The following is an 18,617-nucleotide window of genomic DNA, read 5'->3' as shown; positions in this document are numbered from 1 at the left end:
CCCCCTGTTGACGACGTCCGTCTGAGTAATCCCCACCCGGAGATCCGAATGGGGGACTGTTTTACCTTCGGAATATTTGACCCGAGAGGACGCCATCATCGTTTAACTATACAATAGAGCTGCAGGCACTCAAGAATAATTACGGCTGTAGTTTCCCCTTGCTTTCAGCCGTTCGCAGTACCAACAGAGCAAGGTCGTTTTGGTTGATGTTACAAGATCAGATCAGTCAACCAAACATTTAATAACAGTGTGAAACTCGGCGTTCTCCATTTTTGATGGCTGTCGACACACAGATCAATTCAGACGGCTGTCAAAAACGAACTGAGCGTTGTAAATTTTTGAAGTTTTTCATACGATTCTTGGAATAAGTAACCTTACCAACTACGAAGGTACAGCAAAAATGTTCCATTCTTTCACGGAAATTTACCAAACTCTTCAAGTCACTATTGTATTAATATTTGTTGGCCAGAAAATATTGTAAATATAAAAGAGTTTATTTATTGCTATAGCTTACAGCACTTTATTTACAGAACTTAAAGCTAAGGACTAGAAAATTGGTGCGTGTGATTTGTGGTCCAGTGTCTTCCGCTCTACCGCGGCGTCAGGCGGACGTAGACGCCGTTGATTGGCCTCAGCACCAGCTCGCCCACCACCCTCAGGTCCTCCAGTTTCTCCACCGTCTCTATACGGAAATTGCGTAAGATGTATGACAGCACTGTCTTCTCTTCCAGGATGGCGAACCTCTGACCTGCAAAAATTCCATAATAATTGGCCAAAATGGTACTAATCGATATTTTACTTTAACCTTACTTTTAAAAATTGAGCGTTTGGTATGTGTAATTTAGCAGTACCAGATAGCACAAGAGTCTGTTCACTACCATTGAAACTAACATGCTGTTTATGAACGTGAAACTCTAATATCTGTAGTGGAGAAGGACGTTGAAAGTTAGGGGAAACTGCGCGTGAAAAGGACCAACAGTTTGACAAAAATACGTCTGCTCTATACTGTCAATTACAAACAATGTATAGTTTATAAATATTTTCATTTCCCGTTTGTTCGTATAGTTAGTTTGAACGTAATGTTGCACAGGTTCCACGTCCCTCTGTCATTTTAAAATGCACCAGAATCCTTGATGCCTTCTTCTTTTCTTTACTTTTTCAGCTTTTAAATATAGATCGTAAACACAGACGTATTCTAGAAGACTCTGACTATCGGGACCTAAGTATTGGCGTATCTAGAAACCTGTGGCGTATTTGTAAGCAAAGATCTTATGATTTATTTGTTTTCTTCTTGCTTTAGGAATATGAAATACAGTGAATGGGTTTCCTGTTTTAGAAATGCCGAATAGAGAAATTTCACTCCGAGCGGCTGTTTCGAGCCAACCAGATCAAAGCAGCATCGAATAATTGCTTATCATTTGGTTCAACAGCCACCTACAGCAATTCGGTGTACAGCCATACAATACATTCACAATCATTTTTTGCTGTTATGGAGTCTATTAAGCCTACCTAAAGCCGCTGCATTGGGAAGCGGATACTGGAAACTCTGCTACAGATCAGCTGAGAGTAACCGAAGCCGAGAGAGCTGCAGAAGCTGTTACCAAGGAAGCTAGGATAAATGTAGGAAAGAAGAGACAGAGCGTGGAGGAAAAAGAAACAGGTGACTAACAGGAACATTCAACTTGAATGTTCTAAAACCAGCATAGTGCTAAGCTAAGAAGTTTGTAGATCCTCTTTTGCGATTTACCGGAAACCTGAATTTTTATCATTCAGGTACACTTTCCTCTTAAATGAATGAAGTTAAATTCACCAAACTTGTCACGTATAATTAGAAGGACCTTATACATCTCCCCTGCCTACTATTTTCTGAAATTTCTAAAATATGGTGATTAATGCGTGTGTTTATTAATCCTCATTTGTATATATACTTCTCTTAGTAAAATACATTTTGTTATTTTTCACAGACTAGTATCAGAAGGTTAAACTGGATGTATAACATGCTTCCCTGAATGTTGTATGTAGCCTGACTGTTTTCCTAAGCAGTCGAGTTAGTGGTAGCAAAGGAAATGGAACGCCAGTGAAATAGTGTTGTTTTTTAGCCTTTTGTAATTTTTTTGTCAACAACATAATAAAATACACATGTAAATGATGTTCTCAAAAATACTTTGCCTCATATCGGTAATTATTTTTACAAAATTTGAGCTAGTTGTGCGTTTGAGATCAGTGTTACTGTGAGGGGGAAGAGAAGCTTAAAAAAGTCGTCTGTTCGGGGACGAATCCCCTTAAGTACCGAAATGAAGAGAGAGTATGAAGAAATGTGAGAGAGACTGTCAATAAAGCATGTCGCCAGAAAATATTCTCCTGAGGAAGCCTCCTAGTGCAGCTTTGTAGTTACAGAAGGGACCTGTTACGCAGAATACGAGCCCAAGGATTGGAAGATTTGCGTTTCCACAAAATATGGAAACTTGCAGATTCAAGGAGAGGTACTTGCAAACAATGTAATAATCTGAAAAACTTCCAGACAGAACTTTTCTTTTTTTTCAGAAGCAACCGACCAACACGTAATTCAAACGCCTAAATGAAGGCTCTGAACAGGTCAATCAAACAAATCATATGCCTTTAGGATATATTGTCGACCAACAACGTAGGGGACACTTCGCTACCAAACCCAACTTGAAGCAGTTTACTGCGATTGCGTTGACTTTCCCAGTGTAATAATTCTTGATAGTCTCCTCGGGTTTGCTACCGGATGCTAGTAGCCAGTAGCTAAGCCGAGGAAACTACCACGAACCATTTCAATGTCTGCCTGAAGGTCGGTCAAGGCACTGGTTCTGAATGCAAGCTTCGATGGGCAACATAGCTATTACTATTCTAGCCTTGCCTAGTTAGACTGCAACACGTGCAGCGCAACCAGCTCCTGGAGCAGATGCCGTTCTATTTACATAGTATGAAAACCATAATTTGTTCAGAGCCGCACGTATCGCCAATTTGTTGAAATACATTAATGCTTTCATCATAACCATCATCTCCTTCCAAGAGTTAGGTATTGTAGTCTTCTGTTCCAGGCTCTATCATCCATCCATCTCTTAAGATGTTCGTCTTGTTATCGCTTTGTGATCGGCCGTTACTTTCTTTGGCAATCTAATTTCTGTCGTTCTATCAACATGATCCTTCCACTTATTTCTATTTTCTGCTACCTTGTCAATAGCTGAAACGAATTTTAAATCTAATCTTATTGTTTCATTCCTTATTTTAACCATTTTATTATAATTCCTTACATATCTCGTGAGCTATATGCGTGATTCTTCTGTTTTCGTTTCTGTTCATGATTTGTAACCATATCCAGGAGTATGTATAGCCTTAATTATATAGAGAAGACAGCTTGAAATTTATTAACCTTCTTCTAAAATGTCTTTGTCATTGTCGAAGTCAGTATCACATCCTAGATAACTGAAGTGTTCTAACATTTTCTCATTTTCGATCTGACTGGATTCTTCCCTGTGAAAGCCATTGTCATTGTCTTATTTACAGATATAGTGAAATTGTGTTTTGGTTAAATGTATATATTGTTCTTTGTAAGAACAATCACCCTTTAGGAAAATTTATTTATAATAAGGAAACCATTGGAAACTATTGAAAAACATAGGTAATTTGACCAGAAACACAATTAAAGTTTATTGATTACAGGAAAGCCTTCCATAGAGTAGAAAGACCCTAGTTGTGAAAAAAATTAGAATAAGTTAATTTACCAGAGTACAAGTCACCTTGCCAAAGTTCTGGTTGTCTGAAAGTAATAGTAACAACTAGTAAAGTCACACTCTGATAAGTTTTACTAGGGTGCACATATTATTGTTTTATCTCCAATTTCAGTGTATCATGGAAAGATGTTTTGGATGATGTACTAAAGTGTAAAGTGACCCTGTGATTAATTATTACTAGAATGGCAGTGTTATTAGTCTCAAATTAGTTATGGTGTATCATGGTAAGGTGTCTCTTATTTTGGATTTAAAATAAGTAAGTCATGTTTAGTGTGTACCTGCCATCAGTTTCGCCACGGTAAACGTAGATATATTTTATACGTATGAAATACTTGTATTTTACTTTAATTACATCCTTCCAATTGATGTACCTAATACTGTTATTGATCAAAAATGTCACATTTAGGTACTGTGTTAATGATCCATAAATATCATTAATGTAAGTTAGCCTTTTAAGGTGGAAAACATAATAAATCCATCACCAAATAAATAAGTTCCTAAAGTTTCGTAAAGGAGTGTACTACATACGTAGATGCCCAACATGGGACTAATTACTACAATGTATAACGTATCTCGTATTTGGGGAAGACGTCGGGGACTTGAGCTAAGATAGCCTACAAAGACCTCGTCACACAAAGATACAGCAGCAAATATGGAATGAAATCTGCAGAGATGAAGAGATTAGCGTAACACATTTAAGATTGTATATAACATGATGTAATGGAAATGTTTCAAAATGAGGTATCGTAGAGAAATTATTGTTATCTTCATCACCAATGTTACAAGTTTGTGGCAGATTACAAACTATAGCTCTTAAGATATGCATCAGACACTGTCTCAATAAACAAGCAAAGAAGAAATTTGGCACTACTGCGTCTACTGACTACTTTCTTGGTTTCTTGACGTAACGTAGAGGAATTAAAGTTTTATCATGTCAATTTTTTTCAGTACATGGAGTTGCTTTGTAACAGTATGTAATCAGAGACTACCATAATATTTTAATATAGAGCCCCTTTGTGGTGCAGAATGTAGCAACTGCTTACCTATGCAGTTACGAAGTCCGGCGCTGAAGGGTACGTAGGCGAAGGGGTGCCTGCCCTGCACCCTCTCCGGCAGGAAGTTGTCCGGGTCGAAGCACTCCGGGTTCGGCCAGTGTTCAGGATCGCGGTGGACTTTGCGGATGTGCAAAAGTATCATTGTTCCCTTCGGAATGTGGTAACCACCTGGCAGACGGACAAATCAAACATGAGGCTTATCATCACCATATAACACCATGTTGAAATTAAACCGCTGTATGATAAAAAAAATTGAGATGGTCAAAGAATTCAAATATCTTGGAGGCTGGATCAGCTGGAATGCCCTCGAGAAAAAGTTAATGGAATCCAGAATAAGCAAAAATGAATGACTTTCCATCTCACCCAAAACACATATAACAAAAAGTCCCCGTCATGGAATGTAAAACTACGCATTACAATAATGCCAAAAACTACACAGAAATTTTTTACACCGGAAGGATGAACAGAAAAAATTCTCTGTACGAATTTATGCTGCTAAGGCGCACTGCAGTATTCAATTTACTCATTTCTGCTGCACGAAGAACCGCTTATGATAGTGGTTTGTGGAGCGCTTCCTACCTAGTGCATGAATCGACGAATAAGCAGATCCAGCCGTGACAAGCGAACGCAGCGCCACGTAGAGCGAAGTCAGAAGTGCACACGAACGAATTTTAAGCACTTTATCAATGCCAAAAATGTCCCAAATCATCTATTTTTTTAATAACTAGCATTTCATATGGACAATTAAATTGTTGTAGATGTAATTGTTGCACAAGCGACTAGCAGAGGAAAAAAACAAGGCAATTTTTGATGTTACAGGCATCTCCCACCAATCGTAACTTGTAATTGTTGACATTAAATATTTTATAACAATTTCTGTAGCACAGTTATTACGATAATTTTTGAATAAATTTTCATTTTACTAACAATGAAACAGCTCCCTGATTATTATATGTAGTTGTTACAAGCATACGAGGTGTCTGTTAGATAAGGAAATAAACATTTTCCTTACATCGGGCACAATTGACAAAAGAAAAAATCGATGCCTACAGATACTTCACAGTCATTCCTAGGTTTAGTTAGGCAAGACTGGAATTGAGTAAGTAATGGTCATAGCGTTGTTCGGCGTATTGTGCTGCATGGCAGGTGTACTGGATGAAATTCGTAAAATATGGAGATGCAAACATACGATGAAGAAATGATTGAAGTTAACTGTCTGATAACTTTCTGAATAATGCTCCTCACAACTGAATTTTTTCATTTTTTCATTTTATTTATTTAAATAAATTATATATACTTCCAGATGGAATTAGAATTTCTTTTCGTCGTCTTCCTAAAAACAGGGTAGTCACTATGTCCAAGCCAACAAAAGCAATGAATTATTTTCTGTAAATGGTAAGGTAATGATAATAAAAAAAGGTTACTGAGTAATAATTTGGCAGCATGCAGGTAGTCATTCCACACAGATTTTGGCTTTCTGCACAATGCAACGCAGTATGGCTTACTAACTGTGAAATCATGAACACATGGGGTTGATGGCAAACCAAGGTTGGCAAAACATTCGCAACGAAATAATCATTCTAAGAGTTTCAAACCGTACGTAATTTTTTTCTTTTTTTCTTACGAGTGAACCAAACTAACTGGGAAACACAATGGATTACTGTCAACAAAAATGTCGAATATTCAGAAAAATAATCACCAATTAATAATGCGTATGGGATGCAGGCAGTCGTTCTACGTGGATTTTAATGTACAACACAATGTCACATGTTATGTTTTGGTAGCTGCAAAATGATGAGCGCTTGGGGATGATGACGAACAACGGTCTCCATACTGGATGCAAAGAAAAAAAGTCACTAAACTGGGATAAATTTCACCCAAATTTATACGTGAGCATCTATGGACAAACTACTAATGAACTATGAATCCTTATTGATCAACGCATGAAATATCAGTGGTTCAGTCTCACACGAAGTCAATAGCTCACACTACACTCCTGCCGGGAAGTTTACTAAAAGGAGCAAAATTAATGTACCTAAAAGCATTCCTACAGCGAAAATGACGCTGAAAGATAGCTGCAACCAGTACTTAGAAGAGACAGCCCTACAGAGAATTTCCCTTACCTTACCACGCCGAAGCCAAAATCCCTGGCATCACGGATGCAGAGAAACGGCTCCACTTTCTAAAGAGTGGAGGGGGAAAAGGACGCGTTCGGCCTGACCAATCATTTCACCGCAAATAAGTAACCTGACGTATATCTTAGACTCATATCACAGCATCCATTCCTTACTAACCTTGCTAAATTAAGGTTACCAATGGCTCTACTCTACTCACCCTCTGTGATTACCCACGCAAGCGTTCAGACTTACAATATACTCATTTTCATTCAGTCACAAACTCCGGAAAGGATGTGTATCAATAAATAAATGAACGAGTAAGCCCATCCCTTCTCCGGAAGCTATTGGTTTGCGGAATAATTAAATACGTCACAAGAAAGTCTCCGTTATAAATAAGCAACATGCCTCAGAGAATGTAATCGTAATGAAACGGTACTTATGAAACCCTTTCATGTAACAAGCTGGTACACCGTTTCAACTTCATGGTCGGCATTGTTTACTTCTGTTCAATAGCAGACAGTGGAGACTTGCAAACTGGAATACCAGTAGGCAAGTGGATTATTTGGCAAATAACATAGAACGTTAAAGCATATTCATAACTAATTATATTCTGTGAATGTTAACGACATTCTTCCTGAACGTACGTACTACAAGTGGTACGTTCATTGGTGAAAGAGTCGACAGATGAAAAATTAAACAAAGTGTTTTACATACCTACTTCTACGTCCTGGGTAACCTTCCGGCCTACGAAAGGCACGCTGGGATAGAGCCTGAGCGATTCCTTGATCACCATCTCCAGATACTTCAAGTTGTTGAGGTCCTGCATCGAAGGATTCCGCCGGGCATCCCCTCCGAAGACATCGTTTAGCTCTGCGTAGACCTTCTCCTGCAATCATTATTGTAGTTGTTCAGATCAGATAGTGAGAGGACTAAGTAATGATTACGCAAAAGCGAACAGTTGCTGTAATATGCAGTATTCATCCGTTATTATGTCGTAAGCTCCTCTGCAAGGTACTATATAGCCTGTAGTATAAATTATTAATGGTTTTTCCTACTATTAAGGAATATGTTTCCCTCAAACGTGTTACATTTTATTTATAAAGTTTCTGGTTTGATCACTTTGAAGGTATGGGTACATAATACTGGTGTAGCGACCAAAATGTTTAATGCAAGCCTGCAAGCGTGGATGCGTTTTGTTGTACAGGCGGCTGAGGTCAGTTTGTGGGATGGAGTTCCAAATCTTCAAATGTGTATGTAATCTTATGGGACTTAACTGCTAGGGTCATCAGTCCCTACGTTTACACACTATTTAACCTAAATTATCCTAAGAACAAAAACCCACACCCATGCCCGAGGGAGGACTCGGAGTTCCACCGGGACCAGCCGGATGGAGTTCCATGCTTGTGGCATTTCGTCCGTCAAGACAGGAATGGTTAATGCTGATTGTGTATGGCGCTGGATTTGTCGTCCAATTATGTCCCACACATGCTGGATTGGAGACAGATCTGGTGATTGAGTGGACCAGTGCAACACGACAACAATCTGCAGAGCATGTTGGGATACAATAGCGGTATGTGAGTGAGCGTTATCCTGTTGGGAAACACTCCCTGGAATTCTGTTCATGAAGGCAGCACAGCAGATTGAATCAGCAGGCTGACGTCCAAATTTGCGGTCAGGGTTTGTAGGATAACCACGAGAGGGCTTCTGCTGTTATACGACATCGCACCCCAGTTCGTAACTTCAAGTGCACGTCCAGTGTGACTAGGACGCCGACTGCTTGCACATGCTCACCTGGCCTCTTACTAACAAACACATGGCCATCACTGCCAGCGCGGGAGAACCAGATTTCATTTTACCTATCATAGCGTGAACACCCTAGTGTCACATGGTTGAGGTCTGTAATCTCAGTTGTGTGGACTTTGCAATTTACAGTCTGGAACCGCGCGGCCGCTACGGTCGCAGGTTCGAATCCTGCCTCGGGCGTGGACAACAGTTTTAGGTTCGATTGTAGAAGGTCGGAAGGTGATTATGGGAAAGAAACTACGAGGAGATAGTAGAGGTGAGTGGGAGGAGAGGGGTAGCGTTGGTGATGGTGGGTGGATGATACTTGTAGACGTTTGCACGTATGGCTAAATTTAATGTTATATTAATTGGTCTATTAGTATAAAAAGTGTATTGCTAGCCAGGTTGGTCTCATCGTTTATGAGTTGTTTCTGTTCTGTTAGGATTGTGTGAATATTTTGGTATTATTTTGTTGGGCGACTAGCTTTTTGTTTGTTGTTTATCCGTGTGTTTCTGGTTGTAATTTTATATTGGTAATGCTGAATGTGTGATTTGTTTTGTACTTCCATCGTCTTACATGTTCTTTGTAACTTATGTCAAATTTTCTCCTAAGTTGACCTATACATTTTCCATCACAAAAAATACATTACATTTCAGTTGGTGTAGTCGTAATTTATGGTACAGACCGGATTTTCTGTTGATTTTGGAAAGAATTTTAGAAATGAATCCCACTTTTTATGAGCTACATTCACGCTTTTGGTATCTGAAAATATTTCATATTATGTTGTTGCATTTGTATACTACCTTCTGTTTTCTTTTTCATTCTCACTGAAGTATAATATAAAATATAGGTATATGATTACATCTCTACATATGTCACCCACTGACTATCGCCCCAACCCTCCCACTCAGTTCCCTTTCACCACTACCATCTTCTTCCAGTTGCCCTCCCTATAATCATTTTACCATTCGCAAATTCGAACTACTACCCTCGCTTTCCACTTCACTCACATCTCTGATGAACTTATAAGACATAGTCACTAATTTACGCTCACAAACACAATTCCCCTCGCCCCAGTACACACACACACACACACACACACACACACACACACACACACACACACACACGCACACACACACCTCCATACACACACACACACACACACACACACACACACACACACACACACACACGATTATGACAAAAATCATGACACCCACTTCTCTGCTGAATATCTCAGACATACTTACTTTTTTGCACTTATCACACCGCCACTCCCCCGCCGCCCACACAAACAAGTCTTTTCTCTCTACTGCCCCACCACGCAGTTTAATCTTTGCCTATCTTTCTCTTCTCTCTCCACGCGCGCATATGCACAAACACACACATGGAAGACTATGATGAAAAAATAGCGTCATTCACGGGTTAGTAGCACTCACAACATACACGGAAAACAAATGAATAAACACAAACACTGAGCTGAGTGTGGAACACGTGGAAGGTTTACAAAACTGAGATGAAATGGAAATAACACCAAAGCATCGTCAACAAACATGGTTTCAAAAAATGCGTAAAACTGCCAGGGGTTAATGTGTAACTGAGTTTCTTTCGACTTCACCCTCCGCTAACAAAGAAGGAATAAAGCAGTAGTTTGCAGAATATGTGAACAAGAGGCATGAGCTTTGTAAGCATGCTAAACACAAATTTTATGCGTAAATTAAGTTTTTAATACAAAAATTACAAAAATGTACCAACATATTATCTGTCCGTATTTGAAGAATGACTGCAGAAGATGCTTTATAAGTAAAAACGAAACGCATCTGGTGTAAAATACCCTTTTACTGAAGTAAGCTTAAGATGGTAAAACAATTAATAGTTGATTATATCAACTGTTGTGGAATATGGACATGGAAGCGAACATGTAATCTATCACATTTTGGGAAGCGTGTTAATGTCCACAGATACAACACCTGGCATAAAAATGGAATTCAGTATCCATAACTAACTTCTCAGTGACTAAGGATGGAGTTTAATACTAATCTTCAATCATTTGCCAAATAAAATAAACTTTACGAGGGACAGCAAACAAAATTTTGAGTTGTAAGATGGCAAGAACTATGCCCCTTACATGAAGTCATTAAAGATCACCTAACTCACGTTGAGCAAACAGCAGCGCTGAACAAAATCACTGACAAGGCACAATGCATCTTATAGGGGATATAGTATGGACGTATTGGAATAATTAATGTCAGGTGATGGTTTTAAAATAATTCACATGACATGAAAACTTTGTGGAAACGAGTCGATTTACTGGACGGTAATTTACCCCAGGGAAGTATTTAGAGTTGACTGTGGCCGGCTAGGGAACGGCGAAAGGAAGTGACAATAGGCAGCTTAGGGCGGCTCAAGCTCTGAGAAAGCACCTTAAGATGAGTGATAGCATGGGTGGTTGACCCCGACCCCATGCTGGTGTACCGGGAAGCAGACGGAAAACTTGTACACCTGTTGATAAATGTCCGTCATCCCGTTTTAGGGAAACATGCGAGAAAGCCGCCTAAAGCTACGGTGGAGCTGTCAAAAGAGGTCAAAATATGCGTTTTCGTGACTATCGCAATTTCACACTGAATTCATGGTCCGTAGAGTCTGAAGTAAATCAGGTGAAGAGCGACAGAATGAAATACGCTGGCCTCTGATGAGAACGTATGACCGAGGAATTTGAAGTACTCTCCTGGGAGTCAGAATTCAGGAAAAATTGGTGTTTGTGCAGACGTTAACCTTCATGGGTGGCCTGGGAGGAGCTAAATAACAGAAGTTGAGAGGAAGGGAAATTTTATGGGAATTTGTTCACTTCCCAGAGCAGGCATTGGTCGGCGTTGGGAAGCGACGCATAATTAACGCGACTGGCGCTGCAATTGGCATAAGTGATTTTGTTGGAGGGGAAACCAAGGCGAAGAGTGGACTGGGAGAAGTCCCCGTAGAGGTTTTCCGTTCCCAGATTCCCTAGAGTGCGGTCGTGGCGTTCTTGACTCAGCTTGCCTGAGAAAGAGTGAGCATCTCTGCAGTTTAAGACTTAGCAAGGAACGATTGAGCTTGGAGATAGGAAGTTTTGGTTCAGCTATGTACTGAGCAAGGTAGCTAGGAGTGAATAGACGAGCGCAGCCTTGCAGCACCACGAGGTCGGCCGACGTCCACACAAAGACGCCGCTCCGCCACGCTGTATTCGGTGATATTGCGCCCACTCCGGCCACTGATTAATTTGTTGGATCACGTCGGCAAAGTTTCCACGAGGGTTTCATGGGCCGTGTATTGTAGAATTCTTCTCGCACTTCGCATTACGCCTGGGTCAGTCGATGGGAATTACTTTTGAGTTAGCGCGCTTTACTCCACACAAACGCAATTTATTACCACTGTCCGATGGGAGAGTCTTGTAATGTGATGATAGAAGGTCCGGAGTTAAAATAAATTTGTGCTGATCGACTGCATCTGTTTTCAACCAAGTAGTTGAAATCCCAAGTCACTTTCTAAATTAATTTTAGGTTCAACATTTGCATCTGGTGTTCAATAGCTGAACATAACATCAATGTGCACCCCTTTTTATTTAAAAGTGATCAATTCTGAATAAATTAATGTGAACACTGCCACCGCAGTTCAATCAGGAGTCACAGGGCCATATTACTTTTTTTGCGTTATCCGATACTGCAGCAGTTTTGCACTCTCTGTTGATCTGTTAGTCAATTAGTTGCGGTGAACACACGCCAAAACCAACTAAGTGATGGGTGGGGTGTTACAAAGTCATATCTTAATTCATTTTTTCTGAATAGTTCCTTTGGTTCAACAGATAAATATTTTGTTAGGCTATGGAAGCATCTTTAGTGCAACAGAAAAAAGTTTTACATTTTTAACGTGAGTAAAGACGAGGACTTATAATTTGGTTGGTATTAAATATTTAAGAATCGTGCTACTCAGTAACACAAAAAAATCATATATTAGTGGTCTGTAAGAAGTCACATTTCTAATAATTTCGACAGAAATTATTCACGTATCTATGACACCTACGAAAAAGGGAAGTAAATTGCTAAAGAAATGTACTCATATATTTTCCATTTCATCACTAATTTGCTCACCTGAACATCTGGATGATGGCCCAGCAGAAAAAGCGTCCAAGCCATTCCGACCGACGTAGTGTCATGGCCCTGGAAAACAAAAACACTGTGTTACAGTCGGCGACTCCACCTCCTTCATGAGGTAAAACTGTAATAATTGTCTATGTAATGATAAATCAGACGCGAAAATGCTTTCTACTGCATACGAATGAAAACCACAAGATCATTTAAAACAGATACATCATCCTCTCGGAAACGACTAAGCTAACTCCTGGAGGAACTACAATCGATATTCATTGACGCCCATCATTGTCGCTGCATCATTTAAGACATGGACTTACGGCATGAACAGTGTTGCTGTTCTCGCATAAAGAACAGACAGATGGAATCCTATTGTATGACATCGTGGGTACATCGGCCTGAAACCTATTGAATTATTTCGATGAGTTCGAGTGAAAGACGCTGTCTGTCGTTACGACCCGCTTCACAAAATGTAAACGATCGCTTGGCGTAATGATGTAGCACTTCTTACCACAAAGTTAAAAAGAGCCAAATTGGTTTTAGTTACGGATATGTTTCTTTTTGCGTGTTTTTAGAACTTTACTCATTTATATCCTGCAGGAGAGCCCACTCCTTTTTTTTTTGCGAGGATAAAGTGAAAGTCCAAAGCATTCTAACCGCAGATTTTAGACGCTCTATTTTAGTACCAGCCTTCCCGTTCTTAGGGCAAAGATTAAATGCCAGTTTGACATTTGTAAATAATAGCCTTTTCATCGAGGAAAGGTAAATGCGGAAAAATAAAGATTAAGTTTTACCTGCAGATGAAGCATGGCTGTTATTTGTATTTCTTGTGTACCGCCGAATAGTGCGAGAAGATAACGGCATCTCAGTCTTCTGGGCAATAAAGTTGTGCTTGTAACTCGACACGTATGAACTGTTTCTCGTTAAACAACGGGAGAAATTATGTAATAGCTTACCATGGCTAAATACGTAACATAATAATCGACATTTTCTTGATTTCATGTCCGTATCGCTTAAATATACGGCTGGCAACTCTTACGAGTCCTCACTTAAACGATACCATTAAATACGCACCGCAGACCAAAGGAAAAGTATGAACTTAGTTTAGTTTGAGCTGTTGTATCTTTACAGATCCAGCGAGTGAACATTGTGCCTGAACTCTGGTGGGCGACCTGCTTAACTAAGGGTCTACGAGTAACTGAGAGATTAACGATAGTGATATGAGAATCTAATTAATATCTCATTGAGTTCAATAGTGTTCAAGATATTTAAACAATGCTTCTTAAATAACTCAGTCGTATCAGACAGAATGAAACAAGAACGCCGAGCCAGGGTCAACGTGAATTTCGAATTAAGTTCCATTTCATATAATCCCGTCTACATCTGTTGAGCGTTTTAGGCAGTCCTGTACGTTAACAGACAAAGAAAAGGATAATATTCCTCTCAGTGATGGCCACCGTTAGATTTCAGAAAAAATTATTCTCATAAGTTCATTTAGTGTTGGTAGAACCAGGTATTCTTGGCTGACCTCAAACATGAACGTGTCGACTTCCTCTTGTATTGCCTCATCAGTGAGTTTCTGTGATCCCTCAGAAGCTTCCAGCAGCATGTCCAGAAACGCCACTCGCCGCTTCCTGCCTGTAAAACGTGATATCATTCGTCGGAGAACTTCACGTAATTTCGCTTATAAGACACCAACGGAAGTCGACTTACCAAATTCGTCAACACTGTCTGATGTTGTCTTCTGCTTATTTGATTGCCTTGACAACCTCCTTTCATTAATTACCTAAAAATGAGAGAAAAAAGTTATTTAGCAATTTATTGTGAAACAATGGACGTTTATGGGCGCAGGAAATTGAAAAATAACCTATGACTCTAAAACTCCATGTAACTCATTGGAAAAATAAATCTTTCTTAAGTAATTCTCTTTGAGCCTGTACGAGATGTATGATGGACGAAGCAAAAGTGAAGCACAATCTACCTCGGGTACCGGTGCTCTAACTTTACTCGTCAGTGTTTCGTGCAAAGAATGCAGCCCCTCAACCGTTTAAGTTCATTGAACATTTCCTTTGGGCTTCCTTCCGGCCTATACTGACGGTCGTGTTACGATCCTGTTAGAGCGCTCTGAATTCATCCGATGTCCTCTGTGATTCCTGGCCGAATTAAATTCCAAAGACTTTACTGACACTCCATAATTTCTCGCAGTAGTGTCTTGCATGCTGTTAACTTTACAGATGCACCGCAACATTCTCGAATACAAGTGCTCTATTCGCTTTCCCTACGGCTAATATAATTCTTCGTTCCAAATTATGTAGCTTACAATTATGACTCCTACTGTTCTAGAAACGACGAAGCTTTCTTTCGTTATTTTACATGCATCAGAAAGGAAAACTAGGTCCAAACACTGGAAGACACCACGACACCAAAGGTTCTGAAATTCAGAGACTAGGATGAGAATTTTTGTGCTCCGGTCAGTTTGCTTCTCTCAGTTTATGTGGTGAACACTTGAGGAAATGAGATGTGGAAGGTTTTAACTTCAGAGAACAAATTCCATGTACGACGTACTAAATGAAAGAAATATTTAGTTAGAATGATACCGGTGTAAAAGAGAAACGTTGCTCTTTCTGCGGTGCTGTGACCATAACTTAGTGACAGCGCGGCTTATAATTTTGTAAGTAGAGCATTATTTTACTCTATAATGTATCACTGAAAATATTTGATCGTAGGGTGCCTAGAGATTGGTGCGTCACCACTCGCCAGTCACACAGCGAATGAAATTTCGTACTGAGCTGCAACACGATTGAGTGACATACTAAAATCTATATTTCAAGCTCAGTTCGACGTGTTGCTCTGCAGGGTTTGAGAAATTTTTGCTACCCACACATGACTTTTGTTATCATTATAAACACAGTCCACGGTTTCTTGCGTTCTTGAAACACGTCGCATTCATTCAGCTTGCTGTATGCATTCTGAGTATTTACATTAAGCTGTACATTCGGACAGGCTCTTCTTACTTGTGGCGTTTTAGTATGAAAGTACCTTTTTAGTGAACCCTTGTAGGATTTCCACATTCTTAAAGAACTGTTTTCCCGTAGCAGTCTTCTTGTAGACAAAATCGCTGTGTAGCCACGGCGACAGACCTCGCTTAATAGTCATCTCACTGGCACTGAAAAGAAGCAAAATTTCCCTCTTTTAAAACTATGATCAGTTTATGGTTGCTCCGGTAAATCTTTCTGATACTACTGGCATATCTAGAATCAGATCATTAAAGGACTTGCTTATTCTCATAAATGAAGTTTCTGGGTACTGAATCTTGACGTATGATTAGATGCAAGTTACGTACAAGTTCCATCTCTTACCGACTTACAAGGTGCGTGGGGTGCTAAGACGAAAGTATAAATTAATTCATAGACGCAAGCAAAAAGCTGCGAAGGCTTACCTGTAGACGGCAGACACGTACGCAGACTGAGAGCCTCTCTGGGCGTCTACAGAAGTTCCCATCGCCGTTTCTAGAAAAAACAGACGAGTCAGCTGTATAGTTAACTTTACCACTCCAAGAACTTAAAAAAAATGGGAACAGTTGAATGGGTAGCTTATAGTGGCAGTCATTATACAGAGTGTCCGGGCTAGAGGTATAGAAAAACATCTGATAATTTTTGTTTTGGCTGGAGCCATAGTAATCGTAAATTTTTTGAATGATGCTTCCGCCATTTGGCTATAATAATTTTTATTTTATTGTTATACCATCGATAGAAATTGTCTGGTATTACTCGATCATTTAGCTTGTCTCATACGTTGCCAGTTGAATGAATAACCTACCGATTTAACCACTGAATTTTTAGATACTATTATCAGAGTGACCTAACAACTATTGTTTTATACTTGAGAAAATACTTTATATTTTGCATTTATTTTCTTATGGAATTTTACCATTTTATTAACCGCATGCAAATTGCAGTGCAGATGTTGACGAAGAACTTACTCAAGCTATTTCACAATGCATGTTATGGATGAGAGTACACTAATTTTATTAGTACTTCAATAAGTTTTATAACATGGACTCTACAGAAGTTTTATTTATTCGTCAGATAGTATGGATTTGAGTCCAACAATCTCGTGAATATTGGTTCCCATCCTTTGGGGACCCACTTCTTCAGACTACCCCTTCCCCCTCTGTTCCCTGTCCCTCCCTTCCAGTGTCACGTTTATCGGGTTTGAATTACTTCTCACTTTCTGTTGACTCCACAGCTGGATCCATGTTCCTTCCCCCTTCCCACCATTCCGTCACCACTGTATTGTGGTTTTCTTGGTGGACTGTGCTGCTAAGAGGGACATTTGGGAGTGTCTGCGTACTGCTGTTGCTGTTTGCAACGATACATATTACTACTCGCTTATACAGCGCATCATGATTTACACAATTAACTGTATTAGTTAACTGTATTATAAGGTAGAAATTCCATGTTTGTTACAAATATATCATGACACGACTCTTGACGATATTTACATGTGAACTCTAATAATAGACCTCCATGTAAACACTGTTAAGTACCGATAAATACAGAGATAACGTAACCATCACACGAAATAAAAAGTTCAGCTGCCTTGCTCCCTAGCACACCACATATCACATAGGGCACACTGCGATGTCTCTCTGACGATCTTTGGATGATCACTTCATCTATGCCCATGTCACTTATTTTCCACAAAGAATACTGTGGCGCATATAAATTAGTACATGGATCTTGTGAGCTCTGCAAGATCCATGTACTAATTTATATTTACATGACAAACCCTAATTCTAGGGCTATATTTTAATTTTGACAAATGGATCTATGCCGACACTTGTAAAAATGGCGATGGTACATTAGTCCATACTAATGTAAAATTGTAAGTACGAGTCGTCGATTTCATATTTCTGTAATGCAAGAGCTCTCTAATTTGTGTTAAAATCTATTCTTGACTTAAGTTTCATACTTTTCTAATGTAAGCTATGATGTTCATTGTCCTTAGGCCACCTTCTGAAGAAGACAAATTTACATTTGTCGAAACCTAGGTAAAGAATTCTTTATCCATTGCAACTGGTCGGCTGTTTATAATTTTATTAAAATAATTGTGATCCTACAGTCTGACCAAGATTTTCGGGAAGTTCCCCTTGGTCACCAGGCGAATATTGGAACTGCAAATAGCCTCCCACATATTCCCAATTGGGATTTTCTCTGTTCTCTTCCAACCTTATATTTCGCTGAAAAGAACGAAGTTCTAAAACAGCCCTCCCTGCTCTCACGACTTGCGATTGAAAGAAGTAAAAAATATTTTTGAGTTGCAGGTTGACAATTATTATTATTATTATTATCAGTATTATATATCTGAGTTTAAAAAATTATTTCGTGTAGTTAAGGGTACATGATTTAGTCATCTCTTATGTGTATTACTAATGGCATATTTTTGCTATCGGTTTATTGTGGAACGTGCAAGTCTTTCAGCGGATCATAACTTACCACAGATAATATCCAGAGCACAACGGGTGATATATGGATAGATATCGAATGGCTTTCCATCGGCTTTGGTCTTCAGTATGTCTAGCAGTATTTCCGACTTCTCTGCAAAGACATCAATGAAGTTGTCGAGAATTTTGAAATGGAAAGCAGGCGTGATCATCTTCCGCCGTGAGTGCCATTTTGCTCCTGTCACACAAAAGTAAATTCGTTAGTTTTGGTACAGTCACAACTGATGTATACAAGTAAAACCAAAAAACAGAAACATTGGTAAAATTCATG

At 39.4% G+C, this 18,617-nt stretch overlaps 1 protein-coding gene across 1 annotated transcript in view; it reads right to left on the bottom strand.

Moving 5' to 3' along the window:
* Positions 1-505: 505 nt before the first annotated feature.
* The window catches only part of LOC124804995 (cytochrome P450 4C1-like), a 36,621-nt gene continuing 18,509 nt past the window's right edge, over positions 506-18,617 (bottom strand). The window contains exons 4-12 of the mRNA XM_047265391.1: positions 18,339-18,524; positions 16,280-16,349; positions 15,880-16,006; positions 14,554-14,626; positions 14,369-14,478; positions 12,841-12,909; positions 7,645-7,816; positions 4,802-4,981; positions 506-748 (exon numbers count right to left, since the gene is read on the bottom strand). Coding sequence (XP_047121347.1) covers positions 591-748; positions 4,802-4,981; positions 7,645-7,816; positions 12,841-12,909; positions 14,369-14,478; positions 14,554-14,626; positions 15,880-16,006; positions 16,280-16,349; positions 18,339-18,524 — 1,145 coding nt within the window. The 3' untranslated portion in view covers positions 506-590. The remainder of the gene's footprint in view (positions 749-4,801; positions 4,982-7,644; positions 7,817-12,840; positions 12,910-14,368; positions 14,479-14,553; positions 14,627-15,879; positions 16,007-16,279; positions 16,350-18,338; positions 18,525-18,617) is intronic.

Source organism: Schistocerca piceifrons, chromosome 7 (assembly GCF_021461385.2).
Source record: "Schistocerca piceifrons isolate TAMUIC-IGC-003096 chromosome 7, iqSchPice1.1, whole genome shotgun sequence".
Classification (NCBI taxonomy): domain Eukaryota; kingdom Metazoa; phylum Arthropoda; class Insecta; order Orthoptera; family Acrididae; genus Schistocerca; species Schistocerca piceifrons.
The sequence above is the reverse complement of the archived record's forward strand: the minus strand, read 5'-3'. Positions and strand labels throughout refer to the sequence as shown.